The sequence below is a fragment of the Bufo bufo genome, chromosome 4, assembly GCF_905171765.1.
Source record: "Bufo bufo chromosome 4, aBufBuf1.1, whole genome shotgun sequence".
NCBI lineage: Eukaryota > Metazoa > Chordata > Amphibia > Anura > Bufonidae > Bufo > Bufo bufo.
Window position 1 is genome coordinate 376,286,971 of NC_053392.1, and position 15,151 is coordinate 376,302,121.

The 15,151-nt window shown below is 41.2% G+C and overlaps 1 protein-coding gene across 12 annotated transcripts in view; it reads left to right on the top strand.

Moving 5' to 3' along the window:
• Positions 1–15,151, top strand: part of EYA4 (EYA transcriptional coactivator and phosphatase 4) — a 390,423-nt gene that overhangs the window by 258,458 nt on the left and 116,814 nt on the right. For 9 of the 12 annotated variants that reach the window (XM_040429159.1, XM_040429165.1, XM_040429162.1 and 6 more), the window contains 4 exons: positions 8,525–8,667; positions 8,783–8,926; positions 9,484–9,563; positions 11,051–11,231. In XM_040429159.1, the coding sequence (XP_040285093.1) occupies positions 8,525–8,667; positions 8,783–8,926; positions 9,484–9,563; positions 11,051–11,231 (548 nt within the window). The remainder of the gene's footprint in view (positions 1–8,524; positions 8,668–8,782; positions 8,927–9,483; positions 9,564–11,050; positions 11,232–15,151) is intronic. The other 3 variants (XM_040429163.1, XM_040429166.1, XM_040429169.1) reach the window with 1 other exon arrangement.

The window sequence follows — 15,151 nt, forward strand, 5'->3', positions numbered from 1 at the left end:
GCAGTAGGACTGGGAGTTGAGCTTGACTCCATCCTCAACCCGAAAAGGCCCCACAAGCTCATCTTTGATGATACCAGCCCAAACCAGTACTCCACCTCCACCTTGCTGGCGTCTGAGTCGGACTGGAGCTCTCTGCCCTTTACCAATCCAGCCACGGGCCCATCCATCTGGCCCATCAAGACTCACTCTCATTTCATCAGTCCATAAAACCTTAGAAAAATCAGTCTTGAGATATTTCTTGGCCCAGTCTTGACGTTTCAGCTTGTGTGTCTTGTTCAGTGGGGGTCGTCTTTCAGCCTTTCTTACCTTGGCCATGTCTCTGAGTATTGCACACCTTGTGCTTTTGGGCACTCCAGTGATGTTGCAGCTCTGAAATATGGCCAAACTGGTGGCAAGTGGCATCTTGGCAGCTGCACGCTTGACTTTTCTCAGTTCATGGGCAGTTATTTTGCGCCTTGGTTTTTCCACACGCTTCTTGCGACCCTGTTGACTATTTTGAATGAAACGCTTGATTGTTCGATGATCACGCTTCAGAAGCTTTGCAATTTTAAGAGTGCTGCATCCCTCTGCAAGATATCTCACTATTTTTGACTTTTCTGAGCCTGTCAAGTCCTTCTTTTGACCCATTTTGCCAAAGGAAAGGAAGTTGCCTAAAATTAAGCGCACCTAATATAGGGTGTTGATGTCATTAGACCACACCCCTTCTCATTACAGAGATGCACATCACCTAATATGCTTAATTGGTAGTAGGCTTTCGAGCCTATACAGCTTGGAGTAAGACAACATGCATAAAGAGGATGATGTGGTCAAAATACTCATTTGCCTAATAATTCTGCACGCAGTGTATAGTATAATGGTAAGGTCAATTCAGAATTGGCCTTATATATTTGGTTATTGTATAAAATATGTGGCACTTTATCTACAACTAAGCTCATTAAATAAAATTTTATATCAGCATTTTATATGTGAATATAAATGCAATTGGGCCTCTTTGTTGTTCTCCCTTAAAGGATTTTTAAACACAGAAAATGCCCCTTCCTACAAAAAGGATATCTGAGCCATTCCTCCCTTTTATTTCCTTCATGAGTTTCATCCTATTTTGTTTAAAATACATATATATTTAATTGTTTCATAACAATTAAAACTAAGGAATATATGAAGGAATCTTTTGTGTCACAGAAGCTCAGCAGTGCCCCCTTCTACTAATCAAAATATTGTGACAGGTTTAAAGATAAGTGGCCTCCCTGCTGTGTCCTGTCTACAGTAGGACAAACAATTGTTAAGCCCTACCCCTTTGTTAAGCCCAATACCTTAGTTGGCCACCAGCAGAAGATGTTACAGATAACCATGAAATTAACCCCTGTTTCGCAGCAGGATTTCTACAAGCTTATGCAGAATCAGGCTTATGCAGAAAATGCTGCTGACAAAAAGTCGAGACAAATATATTTCTTTTTTACGTTTATCATTCATTTTTAAGTTTAGTATTTCTTGATTGGAAAATTTGAGAAAAACAAATAAAATAATAAAATATATTAAAAGGTTCCCTCAAAATCGCTTTGGTTTGAGCAGTTGAGATTACTGAATAAGGGAAAGCAGTGATAAGTAAGGATGGATGATGTGATATAATCAATAGAAATTCCAATTTATATTTCACACAGGGAAAGCTCATATGCAAAAAACATCTTATAGCATATTAGGTAAAGAAAAGAGTAAATTCAGCCAATAAGATTAAATAAAGTGTAAGGGCTCATACCCATGGTGAATTACAGTGCACATATACTTTTATGAGGCCTTTCTATACTTCAACGTGTTTCCAAAATCATATAGAGGCATACAGAGGTACTTTCTGTTGGACTCCATTTGAAACTGATGAAAAGGAACATGATGTCATGCTCCATCAGAGGCAATATGGCAGAGCTATTCTCTTTCATATGGTACCAGATGGAGCACCATATGGTAGAACAGGTAACGTCTACAAGTGCATAGATTGCAGCTGCAGGCACTTTGGTTTTAATAAAATGCATTCAGCAGATTTCTTGTGTCACAATTACATAGTTTGACTCCCACCTTCTCTGTCTCATCCAAGTTAAGCTGCTTTCAAAGTGGAATTTTTCAGACTTGGCTATCTCTGGTAGATGCTTAACTGATGGGTGACACTGGGTCCTTAACTTCATAATTGAACAGTTATCCCTATACAATGGAAAGAAGCTAACTTGATGTTTATGGAATAAGCTGTTCTATGGAAAATCCCCTTGAAAAACAAGGATCAGCACCTCCGTCTGAAGAAGAAAAAGTTCCGTTTCCAGAGGCAACAAGGATTCTTTTCTATAAGAGCTATAAATCCGTCGAACAGTCTACCTGAAGACCGGAAGAACAGTTGACGGTTTTAGAAAGGCTTAGATGAATTCTTAGAAATGAATGACTATGAGATCTCACTACTATATGCCACATATGTCAGATAGGTGTGGGTCCCAACTCTGCGACTGTAACGGATCTCCTGGCACCCTGACCGGGTACCTCCTTCGATGGATGCTCCTAGTGCTTCCCGAGGACTCCAAGCACTCCACTTGACACCGTAAGCGCTGCAGACCCCACGAACCGCTGAAGCTTGGTTGAGGTCTCACCGTCTCCTACCCACCCTGGACCTACGACAAGGCTCCAGTGGGTGAACATCCCCTAAATCCAGAGAGCAGGAACAGCTCTTACAAGAGCTAGGATTTATAGCCAGGGGAGTATACAGCGTATAGCAATCCCCATACACATGAGACGAGGCTCTATGTTGAATGTAAAACAGGAACTCTTTATTGAACACACAAGCATTGACTTATACACATTTTCCAACAAGGTTACCACCCCCGTGGACCTGGTTGGGAACTGAGGACATGACCTAGCAGCCAATCCTTTACAGTTTAAACATAAAAACTAACCCTATTCAACAAACACAATGGCATTGTCTGTGACGCAATCAACAAACACAATGGCATTGTCTGTGACGCAATCAACAATAAATATGCAAACAGACATCTTCACCCACTCCATAATGAATGAATAGGGAGGGAGGAGACACATGTGATGGGATTATCTCCTAAGTGTATCATAGGGTGATCTACTCATCTAGGAGTCGGCTGCTATTATAATCAACTATCTTAATCCCATCACTAACACAATCATTGGGAGTCTCAGTGCAGAGTTAACCCTTTTTGTGTTCCTGAATCCACACCATGTCTTTTTAATGGGCAATAGGAAATATGTGGCATATAAATTACACACATAAATGAGGGTTCATAGTTCCTTGTAACCCCAAAAGGTCTTAGGGGGTTTCCATAGTTCTCGGTCCATAGTCTGTAGGAAGGAGGCTGGTCCTCAGGCTTCTCCAGCAGCCCCAGTGACGGTTCAGTCCGTCACATTTCTCCTCTCCCAACAGTAGACTAACCAGGTACCTGACCTCCTGTCGGTCGGTGCCTGAGTTAGTCGAGTAGCCCACCCATAAGCAAACACTGGTCGTGCTGAACTCTGGGGCCTGGCTCTGTCCTGTATGTCCCCAACTGTTGAGTGGGAATCTACTACTCCTTGCTTCATTGTTGTTGGAGCTGTGGGTACTTGGTGGGCAGAGGCCGACTGCGCTCTGCCAAGATGCCAGCTCTTCCGCTGGGGTAACTTATGGGGAGTCCGGCTCTGGAGAAGAGGATAGGGGAGGGCAGAGGCCAACTGCACTCTGACCAGATGCCAGCTCTTATGCTGGGGTAGCCTGTGGGGAGTCAGCCTCTGGACAAGAGGATAGGGGAGGGCATAGGCTAATTGCGCTCTGCCCAGATGCCGGCTCTTCCGCTGGGGTAGCCTGTGGGGAGTCAGGCTCTGGAGAAGAGGATAGGGGAGGCCAGAGGCCAACTGCGCTCTGCCCAGATGCCAGCTCTTCTGCTGGGATGGGGTCAGGGAATCCTGCCCCCAGGACCTTGTTGCGGATCAGCTGTGGAGAGGAGGGATCGCTTACCTCCTCCTCCTGGCATTCCTGCGGGGTTGATGGGGGATCCGTACCGGCCGTCCAGCATCCCCGGTAGGCCTGGTGCAGAGACTGCGGTTCCATCTGCACCATCAGAGTTAGGAGTGCTATCCCCCTGTGGTTGGGGAGAGAGACCGATTGTCTCCTCTCCCTTCAAGGTACACTGCTGCTAAGGAATGGAGACGATGCTCTCCTCTCCCTGCAAAACATACTGCCGCTGGGGAGCAGGACCGACTGTCCTTACTCCCTGAAACTCCGGCTGCAGTTGGGGATCTTGGCCGACCTCCCAGCATCCCTGTAGGGCCAGTGGAGAGATCTCGGTCCCATCTCCACCTGCCATATGGGGTTCCCCCAGGACCAGTTTATGAGGTCCCCTACCCCTGTAGCTGGTACTGAAGCAGGGGATACTTCAGTCGGGTCTTCCCAGCTGTAGGGTTGTATGTCTGGGACTGCCACCCAGCTCTCTGGCAGTGTATATTGGGGCCGAATTGAGCTGAAGAAGTATTGGTAATCCTGCTCCAGCTCCCACTCCTTTGTCACTAGAGATGCCAGGTCTTGTCTCACCTCTCTGACTGTAGCCCAATCATGCATAGCCTCCCTGTAGTCATATATATCCCAGAACCGGGACTCTCCAGCATCTCCGAACTCCGATTCTGCAAAGGCCTCAAACAACAGGCCAGAGCCATCATAATCCTCTCCCTCAGATCTGTCGTGCTCAGCCATCCAGGGGGAGTGCCGAATCACATACCACCAGAGTGCCTGGTAGGCGTCGTCTAGCCAAAGCTCCTTCCAAACCAGGCTTTTGAGTTCTGTCACCCACTCATCCAGGGGCTTCTCTCCCAGAAGGGGCATTTGCAGGGCCACTTGCATCCGCAACTGCTGCTCCTCACTGGGGAGACACTCGCCCCGCCGACGCTGTACATCTTCCAGGGCCTTGTGCCAGACTCCTTTCCGGACTGCATCCCCCCAGTCTGGGTCATCCTCCTCCTCATAGTGGAATGCTGTTCGAAGACTAGCCAATTCCATCCTGCTGTAGCCAGGGGCGCTGTACGGATACTAGCGTTGCCCTCAATTTTGTAAATCCATGAACGGTGTCTCTGAGCTGCTTCTCCTCTCACTAGGACTCTATCCCACTTCTGCCACCAATGTAACGGATCTCCTGGCACCCCGACCGGGTACCTCCGTCGATGGATGCTCCTAGTGCTTCCCGAGAACTCCAAGCACTCCACTTGACACCTTAAGCGCTGCAGACCCCACGAACCGCCGAAACTTGGTTGAGGTCTCACCATCTCCTACCCACCCTGGACCTACGATAAGGCTCCAGGCTCCAGTGGGTGAACCTCTCCTAAATCCAGAGAGCAGGAACAGCTCTTACAAGAGCTAGGAGTTATAGCCAGGGGAGTATACAGCGTATAGCAATCCCCATACACATGAGACGAGGCTCTATGTTGAATGTAAAACAGGAACTCTTTATCGAACACACAAGCATTGACTTATACACATTTTCCAACAAGGTTACCACACCCGTGGACCTGGTTGGGAACTGAGGACATGACCAGGCAGCCAATCCTTTACAGTTTAAACATAAAAACTAACCCTATTCAACAAACACAATGGCATTGTCTGTGACGCAATCAACAAACACAATGGCATTGTCTGTGACGCAATCAACAATGAACATGCAAACAGATATCTTCACCCACTCCATAATGAATGAATAGGGAGGGAGGAGACACATGTGACCGGATTATCTCCTGAGTGTATCATAGGGTGATCTACTCCTGGCGAGACCTCAACCAAGCTTCGGCGGTTCGTGGGGTCTGCAGTGCTTACGGTGTCAAGTGGAGTGCTTGGAGTCCTCGGGAAGCACTAGGAGCATCCATCGACGGAGGTACCCGGTCGGGGTGCCAGGAGATCTGTTACAGTGACCTTCTCCTATCTGTAGAACATGACCACCAAGTGAAGGGAGCAAAGCCAAGCATGCATGGTCACCCTTCATATGCCACTATTGGAGTTCTGAAAATAGCCAAGCACTAGCTCGGCTATTTCCAGGTGTCCTATAGTGGTGAATTTTTTTTTTTAGGTATGCACACGCTGTGCACCATATTGGGGGCACCCGGCACTATAAATTGAATTTAGAAAGGGCCGGGGGGGGGGGGGGCACAAAAATAAAATAAAATCTATACACAGAGGGTGGCAGCCTGGCGGGGGCACCTGGTAGTAGCCCTATGAACTGAATTTAGAAAGGGGGTTTCGGCATTTACAGTTAAGATCGGCACTGTTAAGTATTGAAGAAAAAAACTGGTTGCAAATTTACACTTGTACAGAATTTAACGGATTGATAGAGAATTTGGGGCAAAAGATCAAGATTTCTCAACTTTATAAAAGTTTAATTACAGCACGATTTGGTGATATTTGGTCCCCGGGACAGAGGGCTTGGCAAAAAGAATGCTTAATGACACATTTGGAGGATCAGGAGAAGTTAGCTCAGGATCTAAAACTGGTATCACAAAATTTCAATCAAGTTCTGGTGCAGTTTAATATTTTACATAGACTTTATGTCACTCCTTCCTGGCATAATAAATGTGGTATTAGGGATCATTCTAATTGTCCTAGGTGTGATGTTTCTGACGCTGATTATTTGCATATGTTCTGGTCTTGCCCAGAGCTGAAACAATATTGGGAGACTATTCACAACTACATAGAGAAAAAACTGAACGTGCGGATTCCTTTTATTGCTGAATGCTGGGTATTGGGGGATCTTGCCAAGGTGGGTTGTCACCAATATAAAAAAAATCTGTTTAAAATAATGTTTTTGGCAACACTCCTAATAGCACGCTCTTGGTTTGCGCGAGATGCTCCTAGTATTAACACATGGTTAAATTTGGTAAAGACCAATAAAAGATATGAACATATTTTGTATAAGCAAAGAGATATAGAGAAAAAATGGAGTAGAATTTGGGGAGAATGGAACCCATAGGGTTCCCTCTGCTCTCCATCTCTCCCTCCACCATTCCTCGGTCATGTTACGGAGGGCTGGTGGAGAAGTAGGACACATCATGGGATGGGAGGGGGAGGGAATTGGTGTGGGGTGGGGCTTCAGTTTGAAAAATTATGTTAATGTTATAAATTGTTTGTTAATATTGAAATAATAATAAAGAAAGTTAATTAAAAGAAAGAAAAAAAAAGAAAGGGGGGCCCACACCAGCCATATAAATAAAATCTATACATAGTGAGAGGGGGAAGGGCAGCCAATCATTCATTTATATACAGGGGTCAAAATGAAATATATACAGTCTAGGGGCCAAATAAAATATATACAGTCTGGGTGGGGGCCAAGTGAAATATATACAGTCTGGGTGGGGGCCAAATGATATATATACACAGAGCGAGTGGTAGGGAGGGGGTGGGGTAATGGGGTTGTGGGTTAATGGGGGTGGGGGGCCCCAATTCATAGTTTGTCCTGGGGCCCATAGTTACGCCACTGGTGGCTGCATCTTGTTGTAGGGGTGTGTTTCATCAGCTGTGACAGGGAAAACTGAAGGGAGCAAAGTAGAGAGATCTTGTTATGAAAACATGATCCACAGTGCTCTGTATCTCAAACTGGGCTGATGTTTCACCTTCCAACAATGACCCTAAGCACATAGCCAAGGCAACACAGGGTTGGCTTACAGACAACTCTGTGAATGTCCTTGAGTTGCCCAGCCAGAGCCCTGATTTGAACTAAATCTGGAGAGACCTAAAAATGGTTGTCCACCAATGGTCTTCATCTAGAAGATCTGCAGAGAAGAATGGGAGAAAATTCCCTAATCCAGGTGTGGAATCCTTGTGGCATCAGACTCAAGAATACTGGAGGCTGTAATCTCTGCCAAAGGTGCCTCAACGAAGTACTGAGTAAATGGTCTAAATACTTCTGCTAATGCAAGATTTAATTTTTCCTTTTCAATAAAATAGCATAGATTTCAAACATTCTGTTTTCACTTTGTCATTATGGAATACTGAGTACAGAATGATGGGAGAAAACGTGATTTTTTAAAAAAAAATTCTGTACAAGACTGCAAAAGAGAAGGAGTCTGAAGACTTTCCGAATGTACTGTCTTTTTTCAGCCATACTAACAATGTAACTATGTGACCTCTTTAAGGTTAGCAAAGCATCCAATATTTTAGATTTTCTGTTATGTCAATGCATCAAAACCATCTCACAGAAAACATGGACATGTTGCCTATAGTAACAAGAGTCTTTCACATTTCTACAGGCATCTTTCTCTAAGACAAAAAAAAAAAGTTGATAAAGCAATGAAACTTCATTTACAAGGTTTATCATATCTATAATTGTATTAATTCATATTGGTATATGTCTATTATTATTGCAGCCATTCAATTGAAATTGCTGCTTTGGACAATGACAGATAAAGCAATCTTCTGTGCCGTAATCGAAAATAATATTGATGAAGTATACAGTTTAGTTAACATGTCACACATACACTATATGCTAAATGTAAAACTTTTTTTTTTTTTCATTAGGCCCTATCCACATATTCTCTCAACACCAGCCGCACAGACTATGTCAGCCTATGCTGGTCAGACCCAGTACTCTGGAATGCAGCAACCTACAGTTTACACAGCATACTCGCAAACTGGACAGCCTTATAGTTTACCAACATATGGTATGTTTCTTCTTATGTTATTTTGAGACACCTGTTTTGTTATATTGTTTCATTTGTTTTAAGTGCTCTTCATTAATTAACATTATCAATAAATAATTGTGTTCATTTCATGCAGATCTAGGAGTCATGCTTCCTGGTATCAAGACAGAAGGTGGTCTCCCTCAAACACAGTCTCCACTGCAAAGTGGTTGTTTAAGTTATAGTCCCGGATTCTCCACACCACAACCAGGCCAAACTCCATATTCCTACCAAATGCCAGGTATAGAAGTTAATGTCGTACAAATATGATAGATATATATTATAGATCATAGATAAATGCAATTGTTTACCATTGTATAAAATAGGAAGCTTTGACATCTGATGTCTTTAAAAAATATTGTATTCCACCTGAATTACTGATTTTGGGCCATTGCTTCCTACAACTCTGCATTGTGTCCTTCCTCTTTTGTCAAAATGTGTAGCGATATACACCATTGACAAGGAGGATGGTGACATCAGTACTCAAAGGATTCATACATTTGCAGTAGGAATACAAAAGGACTAACACAATGGACTATATATACTTTTGTATCCCTATAGGAATATAATGGACTTATGTATTACATAGTCACAACAGAGTTTGCCCTAGTGATAACAACTGGCTGCTTGGTTTGGCTTGACTTGTACAAAATGGATAGCCTATTAAAGTTAAAGATATATTATTTTCTTACTTTGTTATATAGAATAACACTTTGTCATATAGTTACTTACTATATTTACTGTATTGAACAATAAATACAATACACTATAAACAACAAGTATGTTTTTCTTTTACAGGCTCTAGTTTTACCCCATCATCTAGTATTTATCCAAATAACTCAGTAACAAACTCAACAAACTTTAGTAACCCTCAACAGGTAAGAAAAACTATACTGATGTGTGAATTTAACATGGTAGAAATGTATTAAAGTGCATTTCTTAGTGTTTAATGCTGATGATCTACCCTCAGAATAGGCCTCTTTAAGGATTACCCATTACATTGTCATCCATTGGATTGTGACTGTGCTTGGTCTTGCAGTTCAGGCCCATCCTGCACCTAGGCACAGGGGCTGATGAACATGATGCCACAGGCTGATCTGCAGTGGTGCCAGGAGTTTGACCTTCGCTGATTAGATACTGATGACCTATCTTGAGGATAGGTCATCAGTATTAAACACTTGGTCAAAACTATGAATTAACACATGTGGAATTATATACATAACAAACAAGTGTGAAACAACTGAAAAATATGTCATATTCTAGGTTCTTCAAAGTAGCCACCTTTTGCTTTGATTACTGCTTTGCACACTCTTGGCATTCTCTTGATGAGCTTCAAGAGGTAGTCCCCTGAAATGGTTTTCACTTCACAGGTGTGCCCTGTCAGGTTTAATAAGTGGGATTTCTTGCCTTATAAATGGGGTTGGGACCATCAGTTGCGTTGAGGAGAAGACAGGTGGATACACAGCTGATAGTCCTACTGAATAGACTGTTAGAATTTGTATTATGGCAAAAAAAAAAGAAGCTAAGTAAATAAAAACGAGTGGCCATCATTACTTTAAGAAATGAAGGTCAGTCAGTCAGCCGAAAAATTGTGAAAACTTTGAAAGTAAGGGCTATTTGACCATGAAGGAGAGAGATGGGGTGCTGCGCCAGATGACCTGGCCTCCACAGTCACCGGACCTGAACCCAATCGAGATGGTTTGGGGTGAGCTGGACCGCAGAGTGAAGGCAAAAGGGCCAACAAGTGCTAAGCATCTCTGGGAACTCCTTCAAGACTATTGGAAGACCATTTCAGGGGACTACATCTTGAAGCTCATCAAGAGAATGCCAAGAGTGTGCAAAGCTGTAATCAAAGCAAAAGGTGGCTACTTTGAAGAACCTAGAATATGACATATTTTCAGTTGTTTCACACTTGTTTGTTATGTATTTAATTCCACATGTGTTAATTCATAGTTTTGATGCCTTCATAGTCATGAAAATAAAGAAAACTCTTTGAATGAGAAGGTGTGTCCAAACTTTTGGTCTGTACTGTACATCTGGGGAAAAATGCATGAAAACCATTGCAATGGATGAAAAGGCAAACAGTTTGCCTTTTTATAATTCCTCGTAGCCACCTGTGGAAAAGGCTTTAAGGAATTCACTGTAATGATAGGCTACAGCACAGCATTCAATCCGACTAAGATTTTAAGACCAAGCATTTTGTAAGCAATTTTCTTTGGTTATGTGTTAATTCAATGTTAAATCTACCTGAAGTAACAGGATACTGGCTTCAACCTAGTGTTAAGTACTAATTAATCCTTGCTCCTGCCAAATCTCAAATAATCATTTTACTACTTCACTTAATAAATTGTTCCTACTGTTCTAGGATTATCCCTCTTACACAGCTTTCGGCCAAAACCAATATGCACAGTATTACTCAGCATCTACATATTCAGCCTACATGACCCCAAATAACACGGTGGATGGCACCTCATCATCTTCAACGTATCACTTACAGGATTCACTCTCTGGCCTGACAACCCAACCAGGTACAGATCTTCATTCAGGTAAACTGTAGATAGAATCACCTTTTAAAAAATTTGCTGAGAGATTTATGTGCTCTGTATACTGTGTATTAAGCTATGGCCGAGACACAATTCTGACATTTAAAGAAGATATAGTATTTGATGATTATCAAAACTTTTTTTAAGTCAAGAGACTTATTCGAGACAATTTATTCTTTATTAATAAAAATAAAAATCTTGCCAAATATAGAATTGAAAGGGGTTTCCGGGTGTTTAATGCTGATGACCTATTCTCCAGATAAAACATCAGTATCTGATTGGTGGGGGTCTGACACCTGCATCCCCCACCAATCAGCTATTTGAAGGCTGACAAGGCCATGTGACTAATGAATGTAACATCACTGGCCTTGGAAGAGGCTGCAGCGTTCACTGAAGTGATGTGTCCTCTTCAAACAATTGATTGGCAGGGGTCCTGGGAGGAGGACTCCCGCTAATCAGAAACTGATGACCTATCCTGAGAATGGGTTATCAGTTTTAAACACTCGGACAACCCGCTTAACACTGTATAGAAATGGCATTAATCATTGGTGTCCAAGTGGAGGGCCACAGGTCATACTTGCTACATCACGTTTGTAAAAATATGTATATTACCTGAGCAGTACAGACAGTGTCTGATTATATCCAGAACAGGGGGTTGTGTAAAGACTGCTTTTAGCTGGTATCACCCAACATGGCTCCACATTACCTTTAATAGGAAAAAATGTTCTGAGAGGAGAAGGAGCATACAGGAATTTTTTTTGGGCATTGCAGGCCTCCATTAGTTGCTACCAATGGTACCAGTAGGGATCTGTAGATGTGACAGTTAGACTGGATTCATATGCAGCATTTAGTAAAGCTTTCTGCTATAGCTTTGTTGGAATATTTAATGGCTCCTTTAAAAAAAAATGTGTTGTGGCTAGATATTGCTTTAAATCGGTTTTCTAGCCATCTACATTTTTCTAATTTTCAGAATGCTTTAAAATATTTAAAGTGTTAACACTCACTTTACAAATCCCCTATTGATCCTGTTCCTAATACCCAGGCAATCTCTTTATTTCCTGATCCTATTGACAAATGTGACCATTCAGCCAATTACTGGCTGAGGCAGTTACTAACACATGACTGGTTTCAGTGGTCAGATGTGCTCTCATGTGTTGACAGTGACCAGGAAGTACAGAGACCAGCAGGGACCAGGAAGAATTGGAATGGGATTGGTAAGGTAAATATTGCTATTAATATTATACTCAAACATGTAAATGGATGGACAACCTCTTAAAAGCAAAATCTAGCCACAGTGTTTAAAAAACCCCAAAAAAACAGAACTTCATGTTCACTTGAATGGGATGAAGTACGAATATCCTGCACTGCTTTACTAAGTAGACAGCATGGAGGTAGGCAGATAGATATAAACAATGAGAAGGCTTCATGTGGTCTCTTTAAACAGTCTATCAGTTGGATCCTCATCGATCTGATATTGATGTCTTAATCTGTGGATAGACCATCAATATTCTGAACCCAGAAAACCCCTAGAACAACTAAATGCACTAAATGTAGATATAATAAATCACAATGAATGACCAAAAATGCTCCAGTCTGTATATATCTGGATATCTTTTCACCTATTTTTCATGGTTTCTTCATTGTCATTTTCAGTTGCCCATACACATCGCCACCTGTAGGGCTTCTTGTGGTTGATGTGCATGTGCAAATGAATGTTCTCTTATTCCCCATCGTACAATTATCCCAGTCTAGCCACCAGATTGCTCTCTGCTCCCAAGTCAAGGACAGTTTCTCGCACATTCCTAAAGTCATCCCAATGTTCTCCATGCTCCTCAGTAACCACTTTGCCTGCATTCTCACCTAGAGGAATGAAACATGAAACAGCAAAACCAAGGTGATATACTTCATAGAATAAGGGGCTGATATTTTCATCATTTTTGACCTACCTTTTTAGGCTAGGTTTACATCTGTGGTAGAGCGTTTGAAAGGACCCTCCATTGCTGATTTTGTCCAGCAGAATGACAGAAATCATAATAAAAACCCAACAGGCACTGCATATTATTTTTTTTAAAAAAAGAGTCAGATAGACCTCCCAGAGAATTTTTTTTAATCAGTACACATGATCCCTCCCTGCTTCTAGCTTGTGGGCCAATGAGAAAGCTTTGACTTTAGGAGTAGTAGTGATTGCAAATGTTTGCAATGCGAATTTTTGTAATGAGAATTTTCTGAATACAAATTTTCATAATGAGAATAAATGAGATCGTGAAACTCAGATCTGATGGTATATTCTAACCCCCAGGCATTCCCATGGTGATGGGGACTCTTGTCAGGCAGGAGTATGCCAAAGTGGAACAACTGTACAGATTTTTTTTAAAAAGACGAATATTCTAAAAAATGAATATACTCGTTTTTTAGAATATTCGCAATAGTAAAACAAAAATGAATATAGAGCAATTTAGCTAATATAGTGCTATAATCTTCTTTGTCTAATAGTTGTAATTTCTTTCTCATCTGAAGTTCAGATTGGAAAAAAATTACAACTATTAAAAAAAAATAGCACTACATTAGCTAAATTGTTCTACATTCGTATTTTTTCGAATATTCGCTATATTGCTATATATTCTTGTTTTAGAATATTACGAATATTTTAAAAACTGATATATAGCACTATATCGAATATATTAGTTTTTTTGAATATTCGTCTTTTTTTCCATCTGAAGTCAAGATTTCTCCCTTCTTAAGTTACTTAAAAAAGGGATGAATCATGACTTCAGATGGAAAAAAAGGCGAATATTAATTTTTTTTTATATATTCGATATAGTGCTATATATTCGCTTTTCGAATATTCGTAATATTCTGAAACAAGAATATATAGCAATATAATGTGATTTTTTTAATAGTTGTAATTTTTTTCCAATCTGAACTTCAGATGAGAAAAAAATGACAACTATTAGACAAAGAAGATTATAGCACTATATTAGCTAAATTGCTCTATATTCGTTTTTTTTCGAATATTCGCTATATTGCTATATATTCTTGTTTTTGAATATTAAGAATATTCTAAAAAAACAAATATATTTGTTTTCTAGAATATTCATCTTTTTTTTTTTTAACTGTACAGTTGTTCCACTTTGGCATGCTCCTCCCCGACAAGCGTCCCATGGAAACGCCTGGGGGCTTAGAATATACCATCGGATCTGAGTTTTCACGATCTCATTGATTCTCATTACAAAAATTTGCATCACGAAAATTCGCATTACGAAAATTTGTATTATGAAAATTCACAATCAATACTACTCCTAACGAATATTCGGCGAATATTCTACGAAATATTCGGGAAATATTGCAAATTCGAATATGACCCCTGCCGCTCATCACTAGTAAGGATGAGTTTGGCCACCTTGGGAGGTCTGTCTTACTCTTGGATAACCCCTTTAAGCAGATGAAACTCTTAAGAGGTATCACTGTAGTAAAGGCTCTGTGGATAAGACTGTTATAGGAATATATAAAAACAGGTCTCGTCTGCACTGGATACGTGCGGCGAGCCAATGGACTTAAGGCGCAAATCACAACCCGAGCTTGGATACAAGATTTTTTATTTTGAATAGACGACGCGTTTCGGGGTACTCAGGACCCCTTTATCAAGTCTGAAAAAACATATGGTTGTTACAGTAGTCTGTAGCAGTGTAAAAGAATCAAAGGTGTAAGTAATATAAAAGTACAAATAAACAAAAGTTCATAGTAGTAGTTGGACAGTAGCTAAAATAGTGTGTATACAAACGTGCGTACATGCACACATACACGCATTTATATCTGTATATATATAAAAAATAAAAAAAAATTGTTTGGGCGCATAAATGGATGGAGACAAAAGTATAAACATAAATGCAAGCATAAACGTAATATATATCCATAAGTAGTAG